The sequence below is a fragment of the Quercus suber genome, unplaced genomic scaffold (genome assembly GCF_002906115.3).
Source record: "Quercus suber isolate HL8 unplaced genomic scaffold, Cork oak 2.0 scaffold_253, whole genome shotgun sequence".
In the NCBI taxonomy this organism is placed as follows: Eukaryota; Viridiplantae; Streptophyta; class Magnoliopsida; order Fagales; family Fagaceae; genus Quercus; species Quercus suber.
In genome coordinates this window covers 789,722-813,013 of record NW_027069709.1, presented here as the reverse complement: position 1 = coordinate 813,013, position 23,292 = coordinate 789,722, and the positions used below count along the sequence as shown (strand labels likewise).

The 23,292-nt window shown below is 34.1% G+C and overlaps 1 protein-coding gene across 1 annotated transcript; it reads left to right on the top strand.

Moving 5' to 3' along the window:
• The first annotated feature begins 1,393 nt into the window (after positions 1-1,393).
• Positions 1,394-6,681, top strand: LOC111986862 (WAT1-related protein At5g40230). Its single transcript, XM_065780984.1, has 4 exons — positions 1,394-1,584; positions 1,669-1,739; positions 2,588-2,696; positions 6,408-6,681. Exons 1-4 carry the CDS (start codon positions 1,394-1,396, stop codon positions 6,679-6,681), a joined length of 645 nt encoding a protein of 214 aa, XP_065637056.1.
• Positions 6,682-23,292: the final 16,611 nt, after the last annotated feature.

Below are 23,292 nucleotides of genomic sequence, written 5' to 3'. Positions count from 1 at the left end.
CCGCGTTTTACAAAAACGCGGCTACAAAACGAGGCTAAAACTCCCGTTTTTTTGTAGTGCCCCCCCCCATTTATTATTTATAAGGAAACTCTGATTCTCTTAAAATTGAATATTAAATATGCATATTTAACATTTGTGATGACATGCATATTTAACATTCAACTCTGAATATTCAATTGTTTAATTTCGGTGGCGGACAAGCTTTTTTTTTTTTTTTTTTTTTCCATTTATCCTAAATTATGATGTTGACTGTTTTAATCTTGTTTTAATGTAGTACAAATGGATGGCAATTTAGTTGCAAATGAGACTTATTTGGATAGTTGCAATTTACGGCGTCCGCTCCTGATAATAGCTTTTTATTATTAGACTAAGACACTAATCTGTTTTTTGTGTAGGCAAGAATTGAACCCTAGATTTCATCAACTTGGTCCAATGAATTATCACACTTCAAATTTTATCATTATCAAAAAAATATATAAAAAAGTATATGAGCTCTATTCCTTTATCATTATTAAAAAAAAAAAAAAAAAATCTTAGAAATGGCCTTTTAAAATTGCCATATAATGTAAAAATTATTATCTAAAAACAAGTTTCAATTTCAATTTTTTAAAACTTGTTTTCATACTGTTTTTTAAATAAAAAAAAAAAACAAAAACAAAAATAAAAATCCTTCTACCAAACAAGCCCAATATTATAAAATTTGTTGTGAAAAATCTGTTTTCATAATATTTTTGTTTTAAAAATAGTGGGAACCTAGCATTACCTTAAAATATAAAAAAATAAAAGACGGAACCTAACATTACTGAGAGAAGCCAAAAGATGTTAAAAGTTAAAACCAAAAAAAAATAAGCTAAGTCTTTAATCAGTTAGGTGAGGAGTGAGAGTGGACAAAACTAAAGGACATTTTAGTCCAATAGCAAAATGATTTGAATTTTTCCATCAAAACTGACACACACCTAGATACTTATCGAAATATGCTAGAATTACAACTTTTCTTATAACATTCACCTTAACTTACTCACGTAACAAGTTATGAGCAGTGAAGTAAAAGTGGTTGGTCCATTTGAGTCCACAACTCCACCACTCACAACTTGCCCTATTAGCAAATTATGACAAAAATTATAGTCAATATTAGTTACATTACTCTTACTTATCTAGCTTTTTCCATATCCCGAAAAACATGAATATCTCAAGCTTATTTATACCACATTAACGGGCACTGTACAACACCCATAACTTAAATAAATGACCATCACCAACCGAAATAAAACAATTGAATATGTCACAATCTAGCTATTCAGTAATTGAGAGCAGAACCAAATATGTTTCTTGGAGGACTGTATTTAAGATACATAGAAATCATTGAGAGAGAGAGAGAGAGAGAGAGAGAGAGATGGCAAGTAGTTATTGGTACAAGGATGTTCTTCCATTTTCAGCCATGGTTGCAGTGGAATGCACTAACGTCGGCATAAACACCTTATATAAAGCAGCAACTTTGAAAGGGTTGAGCTACTACGTCTTTGCTTTCTATTCCTTTGCCATTGCTACCTTTGTTCTTCTTCCCTTGGTCTTCATCTTTCACCGGTATTTCTCTTAACCTGCTTTTCTATACCATACCCCCAAAGAAAAAAATTATTTGACAAAAGGCTATATATTTGATACATGTAGAACAACAGGGCTTCCTAAATTCAAGTTGTCTCTCCTCTATAGAATTTTCCTACTTGGAGTGATTGGGTATGTACGAGAATATTACCCAAAAATCCAAAATGCTTTTGCAATTTGATTTTGACAATTTGAGATTTGAACATGATATAAGATTTATGTTGGGCCGGAGGGCAGGTTTGTAGCTCGGTTATCGGACTTTTTTTCAAAATAAACAACTATTTTCAAAAAATTTTGTTAGTTAGCAAGGTTTCTAAACTATTTAGGAAACTAACAACTCGAGTTTGATAAACTCGAGTTTACTGTAGCAAATTGATTCTCTAATACTCGATTTTGGAAAAAAATCTTCTGGAACTCGACTTTTTTAGGCTCGATTTCCAGCTGGTCCCTTTTTTTCCTTCTCCAGACCAAATCATACCCAAACCTTTGCCATGGAAGTTCAGAGAGAAGAGGTTGAGATCGGACCACCGCCATTGTTGGAGCCTGTACCACCGTTGCCTGGGTTTGTTGTTGCTTTGTTGTTTCCCATGGAAGTTCAGAGAGTGGTTGAGATTGGACCACCGCTGCGCTGCCTGGGTTTGTTACGTTCGTTGTTTTTCTTGCAAGTTCGTTCTTTTTCTTGCATCGCCGTTTTCTCCAAAGGTTTGTTGCTGCTTGCTGCTGTCTTTCTGGTGTCGTGTTTTGTTTCGTTCTGGTTTGCTTCGTGGGTTATGGAACTCGAGTGTTTTACTCTCGAGTATGAAACTCAAGTGTAGAACACTCGATTTCCAACTGATAATCATTGAAAATTGACTCTTGTTCGCTCGATTTCAAAGAGCAAAATTGAGTTTCTTGGACTTGATTTGTTAGATTCCTAAATAGTTTCAAAACCTTGCTAACAAATGAAATTGTTTGAGGAATTTTGTTATTAAAAAAAAAAAAAAATTCCCTCGGTTATCTGGATATATAGGTATAGAATACAGTTCTCCAACTCTTACTTCAGCGGTTAGCATCCTCATTCTGGCTTTTATGTTCATACTTGCAGTCATTTTCAAGTTTATTTTCTTTCTAAGCTATATATATATATATATATATATCATAGAGACCTAATATTTTTCACAAATTATAGTAGAAATTTGTCATTGATTTTTATATAGAATTATTACTAACATCACTTTATTTCTTTATTATTTATTTTTCATTCCATCTATTTTTGTAATGACTTCATTATCAATTTTTAAGAAAGATTACGTCTAAGTTAAAAATTGAAATTATAAAAATAGAGTTTTGAAAGTTTTTAGTGAACAAATCTAAGGTTAACATTTTAATACAAGTTTTATTATATTAAGCTTATAAACTGATGTATCATATTCATATTTATTATCAAATCAGTTTTTTTTTTTTTAGAGAATCCGTTCTGTTAGGCTTTATTGATTAAGAAGAAGGCTTGTAAGCCAAAACAAAAGTATTGATATTTGGTGGAACAGACTCCATCCAGACAATTAAAGCAGAACTATATCTAGCTTTTTTTGCTAAGCTACAAAATTGTCTTGCCTATAGGTATGGGAAAAACTAGTGCTCCTCAAGGAGTTTACATAGAATAGAGTATCCTTAATGAGATGACCAAAACCAGAATGAAATATGTCACCTTTTCAAAGAGAGTTGATGACAATTTTATTTTCTTTTCCAATATGGAATCTTGTAAACTTAATGTAGTAAAACTTATAAGCCTTTAATATTTTCCTTTATTTTTTATTCTTATGTAGTTTATCATTATATATATATATTTTTTTTTTTCAGCCGGTTCCATATAAATTTATTAATTAAGCTAATTGAATCTTACAATATATTAAACACTTATAAACCTTCATTCATCGTCCACCATTCCTCCCTACCACCTAGTGATGATGTGGGATTGGTGTACACCCACATTAATCTAATTTAAAAAAAGATTAAAAAAATATATATAAGAATTGTTTAATCATAAGATTTTTCAACGATGACAAATATCTCTTGCTTAAGAAAGCTAAAGGAATAATATAATATACTGGCGGGTTTTTTATCGTATTTGGGCAATGTAGATGGTTGATTAAATGTCAGTTTATGGTATAAATTTATAATTTCAAAATGGACAAAGGTCTTAGAAAGATATCAATGGTGCAAGAAGTCAAAATTTTTGAGAAATATAAAAATCACCCCCATTGATCTAATAATCAAATTAATTATCACTTGAACTAATTTAATCGATTAGAGTTTACCGAACATGATGATGAAGTTATTAAGGGTGTGCATTCAATCAACCAATCTGACAAAACTGACCAAACCCAATTCAACCTAACATCTTGAGTTGGATTTCGTCAATATGTAGGTTAAGTTGGGTTGGAATTTTATTTTTAGGTCTCAAGTTGGGTTGGGTTCATGTTGATAGGCTTTTCAACTCATTTGACCTAACCCGGCCCATCATATATATAAGTTTATTTTATTACTTTTATTTTAAATTTTTAGTTTGACTTATTTTGGTATTTTAACAATTAGCTTTCATGAATTGGAAATTTACAATATAATTCAGGCATATTATGTGATTTGAATAATTTATTTGAAAAGTAATTAGATAGTTAATGAAAGTCCAATTTTTTATGAGCCGTGAAATATGTAAGCACAACCTACCAACCCAACTCAACTCAACAACATGGGTTGGGTTGGTTTCCACACATTTGATAGGTGGGTGTTGGGAACTTCTCAACTCAACAAGCTTGGGTTGATCTAAAAAAACCATTCAACCCGACCCATTTACACCCTAGAAGTAATCATATATGAATACCACAATCCAAAAATAGGAAAATAAAAATAGAAAATCAACACAAAGACTTGTGGCAAAGTGGAAAATGTTTGAAGAACTTTTCCAAAAAAAAAAACCACTCCAAGGATAACCACTATAAATTAAATAAATAAATAAAAGTCACAAAAATCTCTATTTACAAAACCTTTGCATTCAAACTCAATATAAGTAAACGATCCATTTGCCTCCCCCCATAGAGGATCTAGAATTTTAGATCTATTCAATGCAATCTTCACCATGAATGAACTCATTTGCACAAATTCAGAACTTTGATACGATAGTAAACTCATTGACAAGAGTTAACAACTTCTATGGTTTTGATGTAAACCAATTAAGGCTCTATGGGTGTAAAAGCGTAGGGAATTAAGGATTTTCTATTTAGGTTCAAGGAAGAAAAGGCTTTCTTAAATGTTTCTTCTTCAACTACCTTATTCACAAAGGTTGTGAATCAAAGAGTATTTAAAGATGGGTAAAAGTTAGTGTAAGGACCAGATTTGAGCTCCTAGCCCACTACGTGGATGGACTTAGACCCAAAAAGCACAAAACAATAAATTTATAGAGAATGGGCTGGAAAACTAGGTTTTAGTTGATCCAACGAACACTAGAGTGGGTTCTGATGATAAGAGAATGAAAAGAAAAAGGCTAGTATTGAAGAAGAATTGTCCTCGGCAAGATCCGAGGAAGATTGTTCTTATGTATTATTCCCAAATTTGATTACAAATTTGATTCCTGAATGTTATAGTGTTTTTCCCTTGAATTTTTGATCCCCCTTTCTTGTTGCCTCCTCCTTCTTTTATATCATCTTTCCTTCTCATTCCCACCTTACACATGCATGCTAGAGGGTTGGTGTTGATACTTGTCCTATCAGCCCTTCCCCCAAGTCACCATATAGTTGTTGTAAAGTTGAAACAACACTGTTCAGGTATCACCTCCACATTAATGCGGCCAGAGAATTAGCTGTAATGTATTTAATGTGGAGGTAACAGCTTTCTCCTTAGATATTTTTGGACACTTTAATTTCCTGTTTGATACCTCTTCAACACTTATCAACTCCAATGAGACTTCTTGGTACATCATCCTGAGCGATAGACAACCCCTTCGAACCTCGGCATCAATCAGCCGAGGATGTATTTATCCTCAGCCCACCCTCTTGAACTCATCCTCAGATTGAGCCACAGACCCGTAACACGAACAAATGATGGACTCCTGGGCCCAATATCCCTACAATTAGGTTAAAACAGTCTTCGAGTAGTTATGATTGCAAAATCTATAGCCTTGGTCAAGCAAGGATCAAGAGAAGTCTTTGCTTCATTTTAATGATCGCTTGAGCAAACTATATGAGTTTACTCAAGTGGTCCTTCTTCAACTTGAGATTTTCTAGCAGCTCCAAATTCAACACTTTACCTAAGAAAAAAAAAATACAATAATTACAATACTAGTTGACACACATTTGATAGAAGGATTGGACAACACAAATCTAAATCCTAACATTTTTTATTGTCCTGCTTGGTGTGTTATTTTGAGTCTGTATTTAACTTTTTTCGGTTTGTGATAAAATTTACACTTAGTGCATCTCTTCCTTACGAATGCAAGATTGTCTAAATGCAGCACAATGGTTATAACACATCTTTTATAAATTTAGTCTACACTTTGTAAATTCGATATTTCCCTTTCCCTAAGGCACTTTAAAATAATGTTATATCTACAACAAATCTTAGGTAGCAAATTGTTACTGGTGAGTAAAAAAGTGATGTCAGAATTGAGCCCAAATTCTCTCTAGTAACAACTTGCTACCTAAGATTTGTTATGAAAATATTATAGATGTCTAATTTTACTCATCTCTTAATCATCAAGTAGAATACATTTAAGGGTAACTACTCTCACCAAATTTTATCCTTTCCTTTCCTTTTATGGGTGTTTAAAAAAGGATGGAAGTTCTAGCTTTGAGAAGCTCAATAACTCAAGCTAAAATCATGGGGACTTTAGTATCAATATTAGGTGCATTAATAGTAGTTTTCTACAAGGGCCCTACAATCATATCGGTCGCATCTGAAGCACCACCCCTTCCACATCATTTTCCATTGGGCTCATCCCAATCCCAAACCAAATGGGTCATAGGTGGCCTTTTTCTTGTCATTGAGTTTTTTGGTTTATTGTTCAGCTACTTTTTTAGGCAATTCTTTGAAATCTCAGTGTTTTAGCATGAGATGTGGCAAACTCAACGAGAGAGACAAATGTATAAGTGAAATTTAAATTTTATGGCATTTTACAGGCCCAACTTATGAAGATATATCTAGGAGTTCACTCTGGTCTTTTTATAATTCTTTTTTGCAACAATTATATCTGTCCAAGAATCAAGTGAAGAAGTGCTGTATTTTAAAACTCAACAAATGTATTTATCGAGATTTAAAATGTAAAGCTCGACAGATAAGCTCGACAGCTATATCTATCGAGAATTACAAAAATCAGTTTTTTAGAACTATTTTTCACACATATCCAAGCTATGTGTTTAGGTTTTCTTTTCTCACAACCCTAGACATATATAAGGATTATTTTAAGGGCCGTCATAAATTTGTTGCACTTGTTGCAAACATATTGTGACCGGAAACAATTTGCCTGAGTTCATCTTTCTCTTGAAGAAGCTGCTGCGCTTGTACGCCATAAGGTTTTCTAACTAAGGAGCTTCTTGATCTTCATCGTGTGGATGAATTGAAGAACTTTGCAGCCAACATCCTTCTCAAGTTGGTGTATTAGTCACATACTTGGATCCCTGCATCGATTGGTTAGTCACATACGAGGAGTCATGCATTGAAATGAGAGATTGTCACTACATTACAAGTCCAATTGTATATTAGGGTAAGGGTTCAACTGTAGATTGGTATTAGGTACTGGGATTCCTTTACTTGTAACCGCTTGTTTTGATAATAGTGAATTCTCGGGAGTGGTGACCTTAAATTCACTCGGTGGGGTTTTTGCCTTGGAGGTTTTTTTCCATTCGTAAACAAATCATCGTGTCAAATTTATTTTTTCATTGCATTTAACTTAGTTGGTGATTTATTTGTGTTACCACGCGTATTGCATGTTAATTGACCTAATTAATTAGTTTGGCTAATTAATTGGTTAATTTACCCTAAGTGGTCAATACATTCTTGGCCTATCACACTGCCCATAACATATTATCACTATAGCACATCATAGCCACATGGTCCACACACTATCACTAAAACACTAACCTACGGTACCCACCCACTGATCAATTGAGTTTGAGCATTTATAGCATCAAGATTTTTTGATTTTTAAGTTTTTTTAACAAAATATTCTTAAACCCACCCACTGTACACACAGTACACGAATATCAACCCTAAAAATCTTGAAATTTTAAAACCCAAAACCCAAAAAATCTTTAGTGATATTAATTTATTGAATCATGTAATAAATTAATTTTTATCTGTTTAGATTTAGACTTTAAACTATAAAGTGGTCATAGCGTTAGAAAAGTTGCAATAACCAGATTCTATTATTCTATAATTCAAATTTTATTTTTTCCAAGTTCAACGTGGTCCTATGACCACCCTAAAGTATACATAGCGCCACCCTTGGTTTTATTTAGCATATATATATATATATATATATGATTTTCCTATGTCATCAGTATTTTAAAAACAACTGACTATAACCATTTTATTATTTATTAAAATTATTAATGATGTGGCATAATTCAATCCACTCATTTCTATATCTATATATATAATAATAGGTGAAGCTGAGAGAAACTCAAATTAGAATTCCAAATTAGAGTTCTAATTTTGCACCATATGTCTTAAATTATTTATTCTTAAAGAGTTTTATTTCTTAATTTTAGAATTAAATGTGGGATCACATCATAAATACTCATCCAAGTGACTTATTAAGTACAAAAACCAAAGAAAAAAAAAGTGCTTCACAATATATATATATTTTTTAAATGGACAATTTACATTTTATACCTAATAATATTCTTACAAATTTTTTTAAAGAGTTAACAAAATATAAAAATGACTATCAATAATACTTAAATTATATATATATAGAAATTATATTATGCATCTTATTGTATATTTTTAAATGTATCCATGTAGATACATGGAGTTACAAGCTAGTTTTAAAATTAATGCATAAAAAGGTTACAAGAACTCCATGATAGAGTTAGTCTAAGAATTCTAGAGTATCCTAATTCATAAAAACTTAAATTAGGACCCAGGTTTGACTTCTCCAAATCCAAGTTCATTTTGACAAAGTGCATACTATTGTTGCATGCTTTTATTTGGGGTGTAAAATGAGAGTAAGATAAACGAACTTCTATACCATTTTTTGTATACCACTTTATGTTCTGCCAATCATAACTTGTCATGTATTGATTAATCAATATATGACAAGTTATGATTGATAAAACATAAAGTCGTACTTAACAGGTGGTACTTGACAAGTGGTACAGAGTGGTACTACAGTACTACTTGAACATTAACTAGAGAGATCAATCTGGATGGACTTTAAAAGCACTGTGACATAATGTTTGCAAAGTTCACATATCCTTCCTTCTCTTGACCCTTTGCTTGGAGAAGCCCAAGCCCAAAATACTGATTGATGCAATGCAAAGCCCTTCAGCCTCTTCCTCTAAGCTTGACACCTTTTTAGATAAGCTTATATCTAATTTGAATCATTTTTTGTATTGGAATTTCGTTTATGTACGCATACATTTAATTTTTTTTTTTTTTTTAACCCATAATCTTGTTGAGTGGGCTATTTTTTTTGTAATAGGGATGGGCTCCTTACCCAAGGGCGGAGCCAAGGGGGTTGGAGGGTGGGGAGCTGCCCCTTGGCTTGCCCAAAAAACACCCTTAGTTTCATAGCTAATACTTATTAAAAACCCCAACCTTTTTTTTTCTTTTGATAGAAATAGCAATCGAGATCAAAGATCTTTCTTATCATGTGAGGAATTTCATCTAATCAAAAGCTCTACTCAATCACATTTAATGATAATTTAGCCAACTAAAACTCCATTGTGTTTCATTAGTCTTGAAAGAGAGCATAACTTGAATGTTCAATTAGTGTGTAAAAAACTAATGAATGTTTAGACCTCCAATTTCAACAATACCAACACAAGCTTATACACAAACAATATATGTGCGGAATGATGAATATAAACTATATCCAAATAGGTAAAACACTCTAAATCATAACTAATCACAAACACAGTAGCAATTAAAAGGTAAAGAGTAAGGAAAAAGAAAGATAACATCAGCAAGTGTTATCGAAGAGGAAACCGAAGAACTTGGCAAAAAACCTCTGTGTTGCCCTCCGAGCAGCCAAATGATCTACTAAAGAATAAAATTGGAATACATGAATAGTAGAAAACCCTTCAAGCCTAATCTACCCAATGCACATAAACCCTCCAAGCTTCTTGCTCCAACAGGGTTAAGCCTAATCGTGTCTTCTTTAGCTTCCCGGATCCCGCAATAAGCCCATTGCATCAACCAAGTAAATTGGCCATCTTCGAACTGCTTTCCAAACACTAAAATACCTTCTCACTGATATTGGTATAATGAGATAAGGATTTGGCAAATGTACCTCTCAAGGATATGTCAATGGAGAGGTGAGAATAAAGGAATTTGGAGAATCAAATATCAAAGATTGTGGATGAGTCAATCTTGTTTTTCTCTAGGGTTTATCTCTCAAAATTCTCTCTAGAAGCTCTCTACATTTCATGGGAATAAGAGTATTTATAGTAGGGTACATGAGGAATGTGAAAAGTCAGTTTTCATCCAAACAGGGCATTCTAGTGACTCAGTCTAGTGAGTGGAATAAGTCGTGAGTTTGAGTAGCAAGCTAACTGCCTGGCTAGACTGTACATTTTGTCCTATAGTGCTCTAGCTATTGTGACCCTTCAGTTCCCTACATGCTTCACATGTATGCCACTTTGGCGACTTGCCAGTCACGAGATCTAATCGCGAGACTCCTTTGTATGCACACATCTTGAGATTTCTTCACACTCTCTCACACACAACCCTTACATAATTCCCACCTAAATACAGGGTATCTAATAGCTAAAATACAAGCAAATTTGGCATGGAATAAAGCTAACACATGATTGAATAAATTCAACCTTACATAACTCTACCTTCTAAGTGAACAAATAAGTAACTACAAGTCCTTTAGTAGCATGCCTTACACACAAGTTTTAATGTTTCCCTACCGTACTTTAGCAAAAAGGCCCTAATCAATCCCTTCAAAAATGCAGTCTTGCATACCAATGTAGAAAGCAAAGTGCACTATTTGGAAAGCCACAATTCATCATGAAACTTGATAAAACTCCTATGTACTTAACTATTATAATATTTGACATTTTTTTTCTTTTGTGAAAGTGCATATATCATATACAAATTTTGCCTCCTCTCAACTCAAATCCTAGCTCTGCCACTATTCTTACCATTTCCTGAGTATTTGTCTCGAAGAATGGAGATGGACACAGGCATTCCACTCCTCTTTCTTTCAAATAATATAGTATTATTCATATAAAAAATTAAAATTAAAATTAAAAAAAAAAAAAAAAAAAAAAACCCCTCAAATTTTGTATATGAATCTTGAATCAAGTGTAGGCTCTAGTCATGCTTTTTTTTTTTAGAATGTCTCTCTGGTCAGGTTGGTTTTGGGTTTTAGCATGCAAACATAACTCAAAACTTTTTTTTTTTTTTTAATTCGATATTTGTGAAGGGAGATTTGAACCATGGGTATCTTTATTGGAAACACTATGAAGTAATTCAATACTATATTTGAATGTCATTTGGTACAATTTATTTTTCTATGTTTTGGAGGCTTTGATTAGTTTACATCCAATAGTGTTCACACTCTTTCACATCATATACCCACATTCTTTCATAACATTTGTAAAATATGTTTATCTCATATCTGACCTAGAAGTCTAACCATTATGTAAAACATTTCACATCTAAAAGTGTGAACCAATTATTAGCCTATTATGAAAAAAAGCACATCTGGTTGAATTTGTAAGTGAGGGAAGGAGTAGAAATAAAATCATGCGAATCTCCAAAGCAACCAAGTTTTGTTGCATTGATAACTCAATTCCCTCTTGTTCTAGTTGTTTCTTTAATTTATGTATACCATAATTACCCAAAGGAATATATATATATATACAGTGGCGACTCTAGGAATTTTGTCCAGGGTGTTCCTATTATACTTTGAAAAAAATTCAGGTCATTCAGGTCTGTTTCGGGAAATACCGACTGAAATTCAAAATTTGGCCGGCATGAAGTTTGTGCTTAAAAAAAAATGTTTTTAAAACCAAAACAAATTTGCATTCTATACACCAAAAAACCTCAAAAGAAAAAAAAATGAAAAGAAAAGAAATGAACAAAGTTACCTATATAAGAAACTATAAGATCATTTGAAATATTAATAAAATTATTAATTATTGTTGTTTAGTTGTTTCATTAATTTGTTTGTCTTTTATAAACTATAATTTGTTATATTGTTGTTTCATTAATTATAAAATTATTAATTGTTGTTTAGTCTAACATAATTTAATTTGTTTATCTTTTCTAATGTATTGGTTAATTAAATTATTAATTATTGTTTATTAGTTGCTTCATTATTTTTCTTTACTAACTATTAGTACACACCTCACGTGCATTATCCACTGCCTGTCTCTAATGCTTTTACTTCCCATCCGATCCCATGTGGCCATGCCCCATTCACCCCTCTCCCCACTCAACAGACAAGCCCCAATCACAAAAGCCAAAGCCAATCAGAAATTCACAATCACCAATCACAATAGACGACACACTAAAAGACAAAAAAAAAAAAAGAACCAGTCAATCACAAATATTAATAAAGTTATAATAAAACTAAGCAATTACAGTTCAATAAAGCTAAGCAAGCTCGTATAAAAAAAATAAAATAAAATAAAGCTAAGTAATTTCACCAAAAAAAAAAAGAAAAAAGAAAAAAGAAAAAAAGAATCAGCCAATCAGATTAAAAGAGAGAAAGAGACACTCTTATTTCACTTTCACACTTTCAGCAGATAAAAGAGAGAAAGAGACAGAGAGAAGTAAGAGAGTAGAGAGAACCCATTATAGAAAAAGAGAGAATCAAGGAGAAGAAAAGTGTAAAGTAAAGATGAAATACCTTAAGGTTGAGGGGACAGGGAGGCTGAGGCTGAGGGGCGGCGCCATCGGGTTGGGCAGCACGTCGAGGCGACTGGCGAGGAAGGAAACTCCGATCAGATCTGTGCTATTCCGATCTTCGATTCGACTGGCGAGGCCGAGGCGATGACCGATCTCCGATCCGACTGGCGATGACTGATGGCAATGAGCTCTGTTGCTTGGGTTTGAGGCAGAGGTGATGAGCTCTATTTCTCCATTTCTTATTTCAATTTTTGCTACCATCTGTGGGTTAGGTTTGCTACGATCTGTCTTCAGGTTGAGTTTTGGTTTTTTTTTTTTTTTTTTTTAGAATCCGTGGCCCGTGGGTTTGCTACCATCTGTTGGGCTTGCCATATGTTGTTTTAATTAATCAATTAATCATGCAATTTTATGGAAGCACAAACAAATCACCAATCAACTAAATATGCAGCGGAAAATAAATAACACAGTGATTTGTTTACGAATGGGGAAAACCCTAATGGCAAAAACCCCACCGGGTGATTTTCAGGTCACCACTCCCGAAACTCCACTATTATCAAATCAAGCGGTTACAAGTAAAGGAATCCCAAGTACCTTACCAACCTACAGTTGAACCCTTACCCCAATACCTAATTGGACTTGATCTGTAGTGACAGTCTCCACCTTTGATGCACGGCTCCCAAATACGTGACTAACTAATGCACGGATCCAAGTACACGACTTCAGAACACCAACTGAGGAAGAATGGTTGGCTGCAAAGTTCTTCAGTTCATCCTTTATGATGAATAGCAGGAAGATGCTTGGTTACAAAACCCTATGGTGCAAATACACAGCAACTTCTTGATGGAAGATGAACTAGGTCAAGAACTTCGTCTGTTGATCACAATTTGCTTAAACAGAGATTGCTCAATGCTAATGCAACTTGTGTCACCCTAGACGGCTCTTAAAATAATCCTTTTATATGTTTAGGGTTAGAAGAAAAAAAGGCCCAAAAACATATTCACGGATCCCAAGAAAATCAGATTGGAAATCTGACTTTTTAAATCTCGACAGATATCAGGTGTCGAGTTATCTGTCGAGCAGGTGTCGAGCTTTAAAAACTTTGCACTTCAGCTTGCTTTCTCTTGGACAGACTTGATGACTTCAACACTTGACCTTGAAACATTGTTTCTTAAAGTATTAAAAACACCTAGAACTACCCAATTACAAGTAGAGTGCGTTTTGTCAAAGGATTAGCCAATTTACATAAATAAGTGACATATGTTCTTAAACAAGTTAAAACATATATGTCCTAACAACTGTGCATCTCGGCCTGGCTCGATTGATCAAAGCTTAGGCTCAATCAATCGAATTTCGCACAGATGCTTTTTTTTTTGTAGTTTGTCCAACTCAGCCCTAACTCCTAAAACGTTTAGGGTTTTATGTTTTTGCCCTAAGTATATAAGGCAAACCCTAGCCACGTTTTTAGGTTGCTCACATTGCTATTTTGTGTAAAAATCTCTTGTGAAATCTAAAGGAGCTTTCCTTTACACAAAGCTTAGGGTTTTCAAGGAGAAGATGTTATCTACACCTTGATGATCAACTCAGTTGCTGCCATTGGAATTTAAAGATACACAAGCGGGTGTGCTTGTACTTGCTGGAGAATCCAAGAAAGAAGGAGTCTGTAGTCTCGGAGCTTGCACGTGGTCGTGTCAGTAAGCTCTATTGGTGGGTAGTAATAAGAAGTCAAGCGTGTGGGTTTGTAAGTCTTATTGTATGAACTTCGATTATTTCAAGATAGTGGATTCTAGTTTACCTTGAGGATAGCTAGGTTAAATCCTCCCTAGGCCGTGTGGTTTCCTGGGTCATCATATCTTTGTGTTATTTATATTTCTGCTGCTATATACTTGATATGATTATCTGATTGTGATAATAGAGATTTGCATAATTTGTCTAAGTTAATCACTTGGCTAATTAACTAGGTTAATTTGGTTGTGTTAAGGGGTCTAAAAACCATTCATACATGAGTGTCTTTATATAGGAGGCAGATGTGTGCAATACAAGTATAGCGTGCAGTACAAGTAAGAGTGCTATACAAGTAAACTAGATGGTCCTAAAGCCCATTACACATTAAAACTTTAACACTTACTATTTGTGTTGACTAGGGGATTTGGAGTATTTGCTTCCCTGGGAAAAGCAGCTCTCAAACAATTAAGTACCATCTAACGTAGTTCTTTTTACCTTATTAGAAACTCTAGGATAGATCCTAAGACTATAGATTCTATAGTTGCCATTACTCACTGTTTTACCCACCACTGCAACACCCGATAGCCAACTTCTTCTTCGTCCGTGTCAATCATCTTACTAAGCACCTCCATTTCAAGAATAAAAAAATTAGAGATAACGTTAAAGAACCCAACAGGGCTTCCACTGATAAGAGAAGAAAGTATGACTGAGGATATATATGTGCCTGTCCATTTTTTCCCAAAGCCATATCTCTAGCAGATAGAGGAGGGTCTCCCAGTTAAAATTTGAAGTTACAACCTTTATGCAGTGGCACCGTCCTTTGAACTAATAGACAATATATTACTAAATTTTAATTTATTAACCCTTTTTATTATATGTTATGTATCTTTCTATTAAAGGTTATCATCTATTATTTTTTATTTTATAACTTACCAATCATACACACACACTCATGCACACTGACATATTTATGTATTTATATTATAGAATTTCTATAACTAAAAAGTGGTTTAGGCCTAACTCTCTGAATAACTAAAACCCATTAACTTATCTCAAGGGAATATTTTAAATCTCTGTTAAGAGAACTATGAATTCCATCTTGAGAATATATGTTCCATCAACACGAAATGTGGCTGCCCAACATACTGAGGTTTTGACCGTTACTTTAGATCTCACTCCTGATATATCAAAGCAACCTACACTTCATGATTAGGGTCCATTATTCTCTCAGGATAAGAGTTCATGCAAATATAAATCGTGAGATTTATTACTCAATTGACAGTCGTTAAGAGAATAATAATCTCACAGCGGTCCAGTTCAATATGTCTTAACTCTTAAAACATATTAACACATCAACTAGAAGTCTCCACCTCCATGATCAAACAAATCATCTTAGTTGATATCTTATAGTCTTCGCAGATGAAATAACCAATTCACCACCGACTATGAACTAAATTATGAGTTTACAAAGAACTTGTGACTTATTCTTCTGTGACTAAATCACATACTATGCATCTCATGGACTAAATGATAATGTCCGAATATTCATGTTACCATTATTTTAGGTAATAATAAAACAACTTTATAATCACAACATTAAGTCATACATAATGTCATACATAGCATCATACAATAGGATTTAAGGGCACTAATCCCAATAGTTTAATCATTCTTCTACGAAGGCAAAAGAAAAAGAAAGTAGAAATTACTCAAGTTTTCATGCAACCAGATATGCAGCTTAATAATCGATCAAATGCTATACAATAAAAAGTAAAAAAAAAATGAAATATGGAAAATATCCTTATTTATCAAACGTGTTCCCTTTATCAACAATAAGATAAAGGAACTGGAAGGAATTTGCGAACTTTTGCAGAACAAAACTTGTAAGTAATTTGAGAGAATGTAAGATAGAGCTCTTTTCTTATGTAAATATCTAATTAATGACTTCTCAATGATCATCCAAAGAACATCCAAATATCTAATTTACATGTTAATTTAATATAACCATAGAACATGAAAATGTCTTTTCCTCGCTAAGATACAAAGAGCTTAAATGAGCTTTATGACTAATCAACAACAGCATGATGTGAAATTTTTTTTATAAAAGGAGTAACTAGCAATAAGGAAATTACTTAGATCCTAACTAGCAACAATAAAGTTACATAGATCCAATCAAAGTATTAAACCATAAAGCAACTTCAATCTCATAATCTGGTTCATAGTTCAGAAACAATGACAAAATTTACAAAATGCCCTATGCTCACTTTGACATAAGGGCTGCGAAGACTTTGACATCTTGTGGCTATATGTGCTAAGCTAATTGTATGTTTGACTAACAAGATACTAAGCATTATCAGAGTACTAAACTTTTACTGACATAAGCTTGCACCTTGTTAACTTTGGTAATATTAGTGGGAGATATCATGGTTATTATTTAAGTAATTTTATTAAAATCTTTATGATTTTTGCATATCCCTCCATTGTTGCTTGTATATTTCCATATGGATTATGTTTGTTATATGCACGGAGGTTATTTATAGTGCACATGAAATGTCAATGATGATTTGCTGAGTTGTGCTTCCAACTTATGCACGAGTCAGACATACTATATATACACAGTTAAGCAAGGGAAGAATATATATTTACAATAATATGGTCAGACAATTAGTATTTTGGTAATTCTGCATAAGATATTCTTTATTGGTAATTTTTCCTTGATTTACTAGATCAAAATTATTTATATACANTTTAGGGTTTTATGTTTTTACCCTAGGTATATAAATAAAACCCTAGCCACGTTTTTGAAGGTTGTCCATATTGTATTGTTGCTCATACATTGCTGTTTTGTGTGAATCTCGTGTGAGATCTTTGAGGAGCTTTCCTTTACACAAAACTTAGGGTTTTCATGGTGGAGATTATTTCAACATCTTGAAGATCATTACTGTTGCAACCATTGGAACTTAAAAGAAAAGCAAGCGGGGAGCTTGTAGCTGATTGAGGAATTCAAGAAAGAAGTAGTCCGTGGATTCGGAGCCTGCGCGTGGTCGTGTCAGGAAGTTCTACTGGTGGGTAGCATTAGGAAGTCGAGCGGGGAGCTTGTAGTCCTTTTGTACGAACTTCAATTCTTTCATAGTGAATTCAGGTTAGCCTTGAGGATCGGTGGGTCAAATCCTCCCCAGGTTTTTACCGTGTGGTTTCCTGGGTGATCATATCTTGTGTTATTTATTTTCCGCTGCTTTATATCTTGATATGATTGTTTGAATTGTTTTAACCTAGAATTGCTTAATTTGACTAAGTAACAACTTGGCTAATTAATCTAGGCTACGCAATCTGGTTGTTTAAGGGGTCTAAATTCCATCAGCATAAAACTCAAAGTATTTTCAAACTTGGTTGGTTAGACCAAAAACACACACAATAACATGTACATTGTTTAGCAAAGAGTAACTCGTGTAGTGTGTGCAACTAACAAAAACTTGAGATACATGTGAGGTGATATATGAATAGAAATCAACCACAAAGTCTATAAAATTCATCACATAGAATTCAAAAGAGACTATCACCTAAGGAGTTACATCATATAACTCCCACATCTCCTAGAACATAAGCTTGCAATTATGTAAGTTTCTTGAATTTGCCTCATATTGTACACACAAATTTTAATTGTTCAGAAACTTATTAAAAGCCGGGATAATGTACACACCAATTTTAATTATGTGATTTGGCATCAAGCCTAATGGTACACATCAATTTTAAGTATTAAACAATTAAAACAAGGCTACAACTTATGTTCTTTTTGTGCATGTGCTACACTTTCTCGAGTATAGAATCTTATGATATGCACTAAGGTGTTCATGATTAGCTAGTGAACAGTGGTGAGATGGTTATTTATGCCTTTCTCAAAAGGTTCAAGTCCGACAATCAAAGTCATGTGACTTCAAGATCAAGACAAAGTGATAAAAAAAAAAAAAAAAACTGTAAACATCTTTCCCACACAACATGCACTATAAAGCTTCAACTAGTAAAGTGCAATAACTAAGCTCTTCAAAGTTAAACAAAGTACACAGACATGTTATGTGAAAATAAATTGACCAACCTTGTTTTCAAAAACCAAGAGAATGAATACAAAACACAATTTGCTTTCCTTTTTCTTCTTTTTAATTTTTTTTTTTTTAAAGAAGAAACAAATGCAATCCTAGAATGAAATGCATGAAAGAAATTCAATGCAAATCCTAGAAACAAAAGGTAAAAGAAACCTAAGAACAAAGGTCACAAAGGATAAAGCAAAGAAGCATAAAGACCATGTCAAAAAGACTCAATTAGATCGAGCCTTTTGCATCTAAAACCTTTTAGATGCATTATGAGCATTGGAGTTCATATTCACATTAGAGTGATTTCCAATCCAAGATTGGAATAAAGGTTTAGAGCCTTTACCAATTCACCAATAAGAGCCATAGGATCTTGTGCTTGAGGCACAGGCACTTTAAGCTTATTTGCTCGCTTAGTTGCTTGTAGTTTATAACAATTTGGACGAATGTGTCCAGACTTTCCACAAAAATGACAAACCCAAACAAGTTTACCATACATCTTGTCCTTAATAAGGGTAGACTCCTTAGGTTTAGACTCTTTCAGATCAACCCTAGTCTTCCTAAGAGGTGTGACCTCTACAGGTTTAGTAGTCTCACTCACAACCTCACTCACAGGGGGTTCAGAGGAAAAAGAAGGAACAAAGTTTGTGGAATGGGGTGCAGACACAGAGATGTTCTCAATAAAACCTAATCCAGATTTGTCAGAAAGAAACTTTTGAACACTTAGCATTTGATCAAGTTTAGAACTAGCAGATCTGGCAACAGATAAATCATGTTCCAAAAATTTAACTTTATCAAGCAGGAGCATATTCTCAGTTTTCACATTGTTCAATAGTTCATTAGCATTAAACAAGTTAACAAACAAATTTTTCATTTCAAGCTTAAGAGATGCAATTTTCTTTAAGCCTAATTCAACATTCATGGCATCCTTTGCAGCAACTTTGCAAAGTTTATTGTAGGCTTTTTGAAAATCTGCATCCTCAGAGAGTTCCCCATCAGAAGGGTTCTCTTCAACATATACACTTTCATTGATTGCAGCAGTAGCAGTGAAAGCAATGAAGTTTCCATTCTCGTCACATCCAGACTCATCATCAGATACTTCATTATCACTAAGGGTTATAACCATAGCCTTCCCCCCTAGGGTAAAAACATAAAACCCTAAACGTTTAATGAAGTAGGGCTGAGTTGGAAATTCTGCAGAAAATTCAACCTGTGCGATTTTCGATCGATCGAGTCTATTCTTCGATCGATCGAGCCAGGCCGAGAGTCCCAAGTACTTCTGCAGCCACTCGATTCCAACTTTACAATATTAAACCAACTTTGAGCAAGTCTAAATAAGACTAAATACAATGTTTTGATCATGGTTTGCCAACATTACAAATTAGAGTTCTAAATACATAAAATCCTAAGACCTTAGAACCTAACATATGCAAAACAGAATTGTTGCTTGAGAATTCAAAGGGAGCTGATTTGACAATCTTAATTTTGGAAAACTGGGTTTAAAATCTTGGGTTTTTGAAACTCATTTCATCTCATACTCATGCATTTATTTCATATATTTCAATGCTTTGAGGAGTTTTGAGCCCAAAATGTGTTTTTGGTTTTCAAAAACTGTGTTTTTCTCTCAAAATTAAGTGAGCCTCTGCCTGTTTCGATTGATCCAGTTTGTTTTTCGATCAATCGAAATTGTGCTTAAAATTTTAAGTGAGCCTCTGTCTGTTTCGATTGATCAAAACTGTTTTTCGATCAATCGAAAATCGTGAATCAAGTTTTTTAAAAACTCAGATTTGACTTGTTCAAATCACTTTTTTAAAAAGTTTTCATCTTTTTTTCTCTCTCTCTCTCTAATTCGGACTAGGCTCCACCTTGATTTTTTGTCATTTTCCTTCAAATCTTTTGCAAGGTTTTCCTCTTCCAACACCGTTATGTCCATTCTATCCCTCCTTTTGCATTGTTTTTCATATTTTCATGCATTATTTCATGGTTTTTGGGTAAATTTTTGAACTATGCATAAATTGGGATTTTTGTTTAATCAAGCCTTATTTTGTGAAATTGATCAATAGGTTTTGTTGCTATATTGATATATTCATGGTCTATGATAGTTAATTTGATCAAATTGGGGTTTTGTGAAAAATTAAAATTCTAGGGCTTGTATTGAACCCGAATTGAGGATTTTGTCAAATTAGGTTTAATTGATGAAATTGGCTTGGTGTTTTGCTGTAATTGATCATTATTATCTATTTTCTATTATGTGTGATGATCAATTGGTCAAATTTCTTTAAAAACATTCAAGCGGTTTTCAAATTTTTGGAGTTTTTGTTAGAAACTCTATGCTCAAGCCAATTTTGTGAATTTGAACTTCTATTGAACCTTGTTTCACTACATTAGAGCATGCATCATGACATTTTATTGTTCATGCATCATATAGATTTCTGTTATATATCTGTTTTGTGCTAACTTGCAGTCTACCCTTGGTTTTTTCTTTTTGTTATTTCTGGTTCCGCTTTGTGTCCTTGTCCTTTCCTTAACACCATGCCTAGGAAAACTAGAGCCCATAGGACTCCCTCCACTTCTTCTGAGTCACCCTCTAGGAGTGAGTTGTTTAAGGATGCCAAGAGAAGAGAGGCCTTTGATAAGCTGAACAATAAGAAGAAGATTTGGGCTGAGCGTTCTGTAGTTTTAGATGAGGTTGATCCTGCCATCAGGGCAAATTTTGAGAGTAGGGGCTGGCTATCTTTGTTGGAGATAGATCATCCACCTCCGACCGCCTTCATTAGAGAGTTCTACTCGAACCTTTCTTGTCACGTCTATGATTCCAACACCCTTGTTAGGAGTTGGATACGAGGTGTTAAGTTCACCATTACCCCTAGGGTAGTGGCTGAGGCTTTTGGGGTCCCGGTCGTTATGCAGCTTGACTATCCTTATGAGGAGTCTCCACCTTTTGATGACGTTATGTCATACATCACTGGGTCTTCTATCTAGTGGGGTTCTGATCCTCAGATCACATCCGCTGAGTTTCCTGTGATTACCTATCTGTTTCTTAGGATAGCGTGTCATTCTTTGTGGCCTATCTCTCATCTCCACACCATCCCCATTGAGAGATATGTGTTTTTGTATGCACTTGTTTCTGGTGCTTCTATTTCTTTTCCTTATCTGTTTCTTCGTTCTTTGAACAAGATTCATAGGAGTAGCGCTGTTGGTCACGCTCTTGTATATCCTATCTTCATTCATAGGATTTTGTTGTTTTTAGGTCTAGATGGTTTCCCCGCTTCTGAGCTCGTCCATATTATTGGTCCCATAGGTGCCTCTTTTCTTCGTCTGAGGGCTGCACATTTGAGGCCTCCTCGTGTTTGATCTTCTGGTGATGCACCCCCTCCTTCCTCTTCTATAGGTGATGCACAGGCTAAGGCGTCTGGTGCTGCTGCTGATGCTAATGTTCCTCCACTGACTACTTCGGATGATTCAGACATTCGACGTACGTTGGATCATGTCTTGACCGTTCAGGTGGCTCATGGACAGATTTTGGTGGACTTGCTCGATGAGGTTTGTGCTTTGCGTGTAGAGTTGGCGCATTTTCGACGTTCTCCTTTGCCACCTCCTTTTGATGATGAATTATGATTGCCCTTTGGCATTCCGTCACAAAAAGGGGGAGTAGATTTTGGATTAGCCGGTAGAGTTTTTGTTGTTAAAGGGAGTTTTGTGATTCTTTGGAGCCTATGGTGATTAGATTGTATCTAGGAGCTGCATCTTGTATTTACATTCTTTTGGCTCTAGATGTATTTTATTGAGTTTTTCATTTTACTTCTAGTTACATTTATTGTTTTATATGATTCTTGTGTTCACTGCTTATTGATTTATATTTATGAGTTATTCATTAATATATATCTTTATTTTGTGTTGTGTGGAAAATACAAGAATTCTTTGTTTAAAAGGGAGTTAACATTGTTTTTGATGTATTTAACTTAGGGGGAGAGTTAGTTTACATATTTGTTGTTTTAATGTTTTTCTGTTACATATGCGTTTATGTGTTTGTTGAGTATTTCAGGAAATACAAGTTGATTCAATTGAGCTGCTGTCTGCATTTTCAACTGATGGATAGTAGTTAGGATTGGATTTGTTTTGTAAAGGGTTTTTACTTTGTAAATTTTGAGCTTTTAGTTATGTTTTGTCACGGATTGCCAAATGGGGAGTTTGTTAGGTTCTAAAGCCTTAAGATTTAATGTATTTAGAACTCTAATTTGTATTGTTGGCAAACCATGATCAAAACAGGTTATTTAATCTTGTTTAGATGTGCTCAAAGTTGTGATGTTTATGTAAAGTTGGAGTCGAGCTGATGCAGAATTCACTGTGCATCTCGGCCTGGCTCGATTGATCAAAGCTTTGACTCGATCAATCGAATTTCGCACAAATGTATTTTTTTGCAGTTTTTTCAACTCAGCCTTAACTCCTAAAACATTTAGGGTTTTATGTTTTTGCCCTAGGTATATAAGGCAAACCCTACCACGTTTTTAGGTTGCTCATATTGCTGTTTTGTGTAAATCTCTTGTGAAATCTAGAAGAGCTTTCCTTTACACAAAGCTTAGGGTTTTCAAGGAGAAGATGTTATTTACATCTTGTTGAACAACTCAGTTGCTGCCATTGAAACTTAAAGATACACAAGCAGGTGTGCTTGTACTTGTTAGAGAATCCAATAAAGAAGTAGTCCGTGGTCTCGGAGCTTGCACGTGGTCATGTCAGTAAGTTCTACTGGTGGGTAGCAATAAGAAGTCGAGCGTAGTCTTATTGTATGAACTTCGATTCTTTCAATATAGTGGATTCAAGTTTA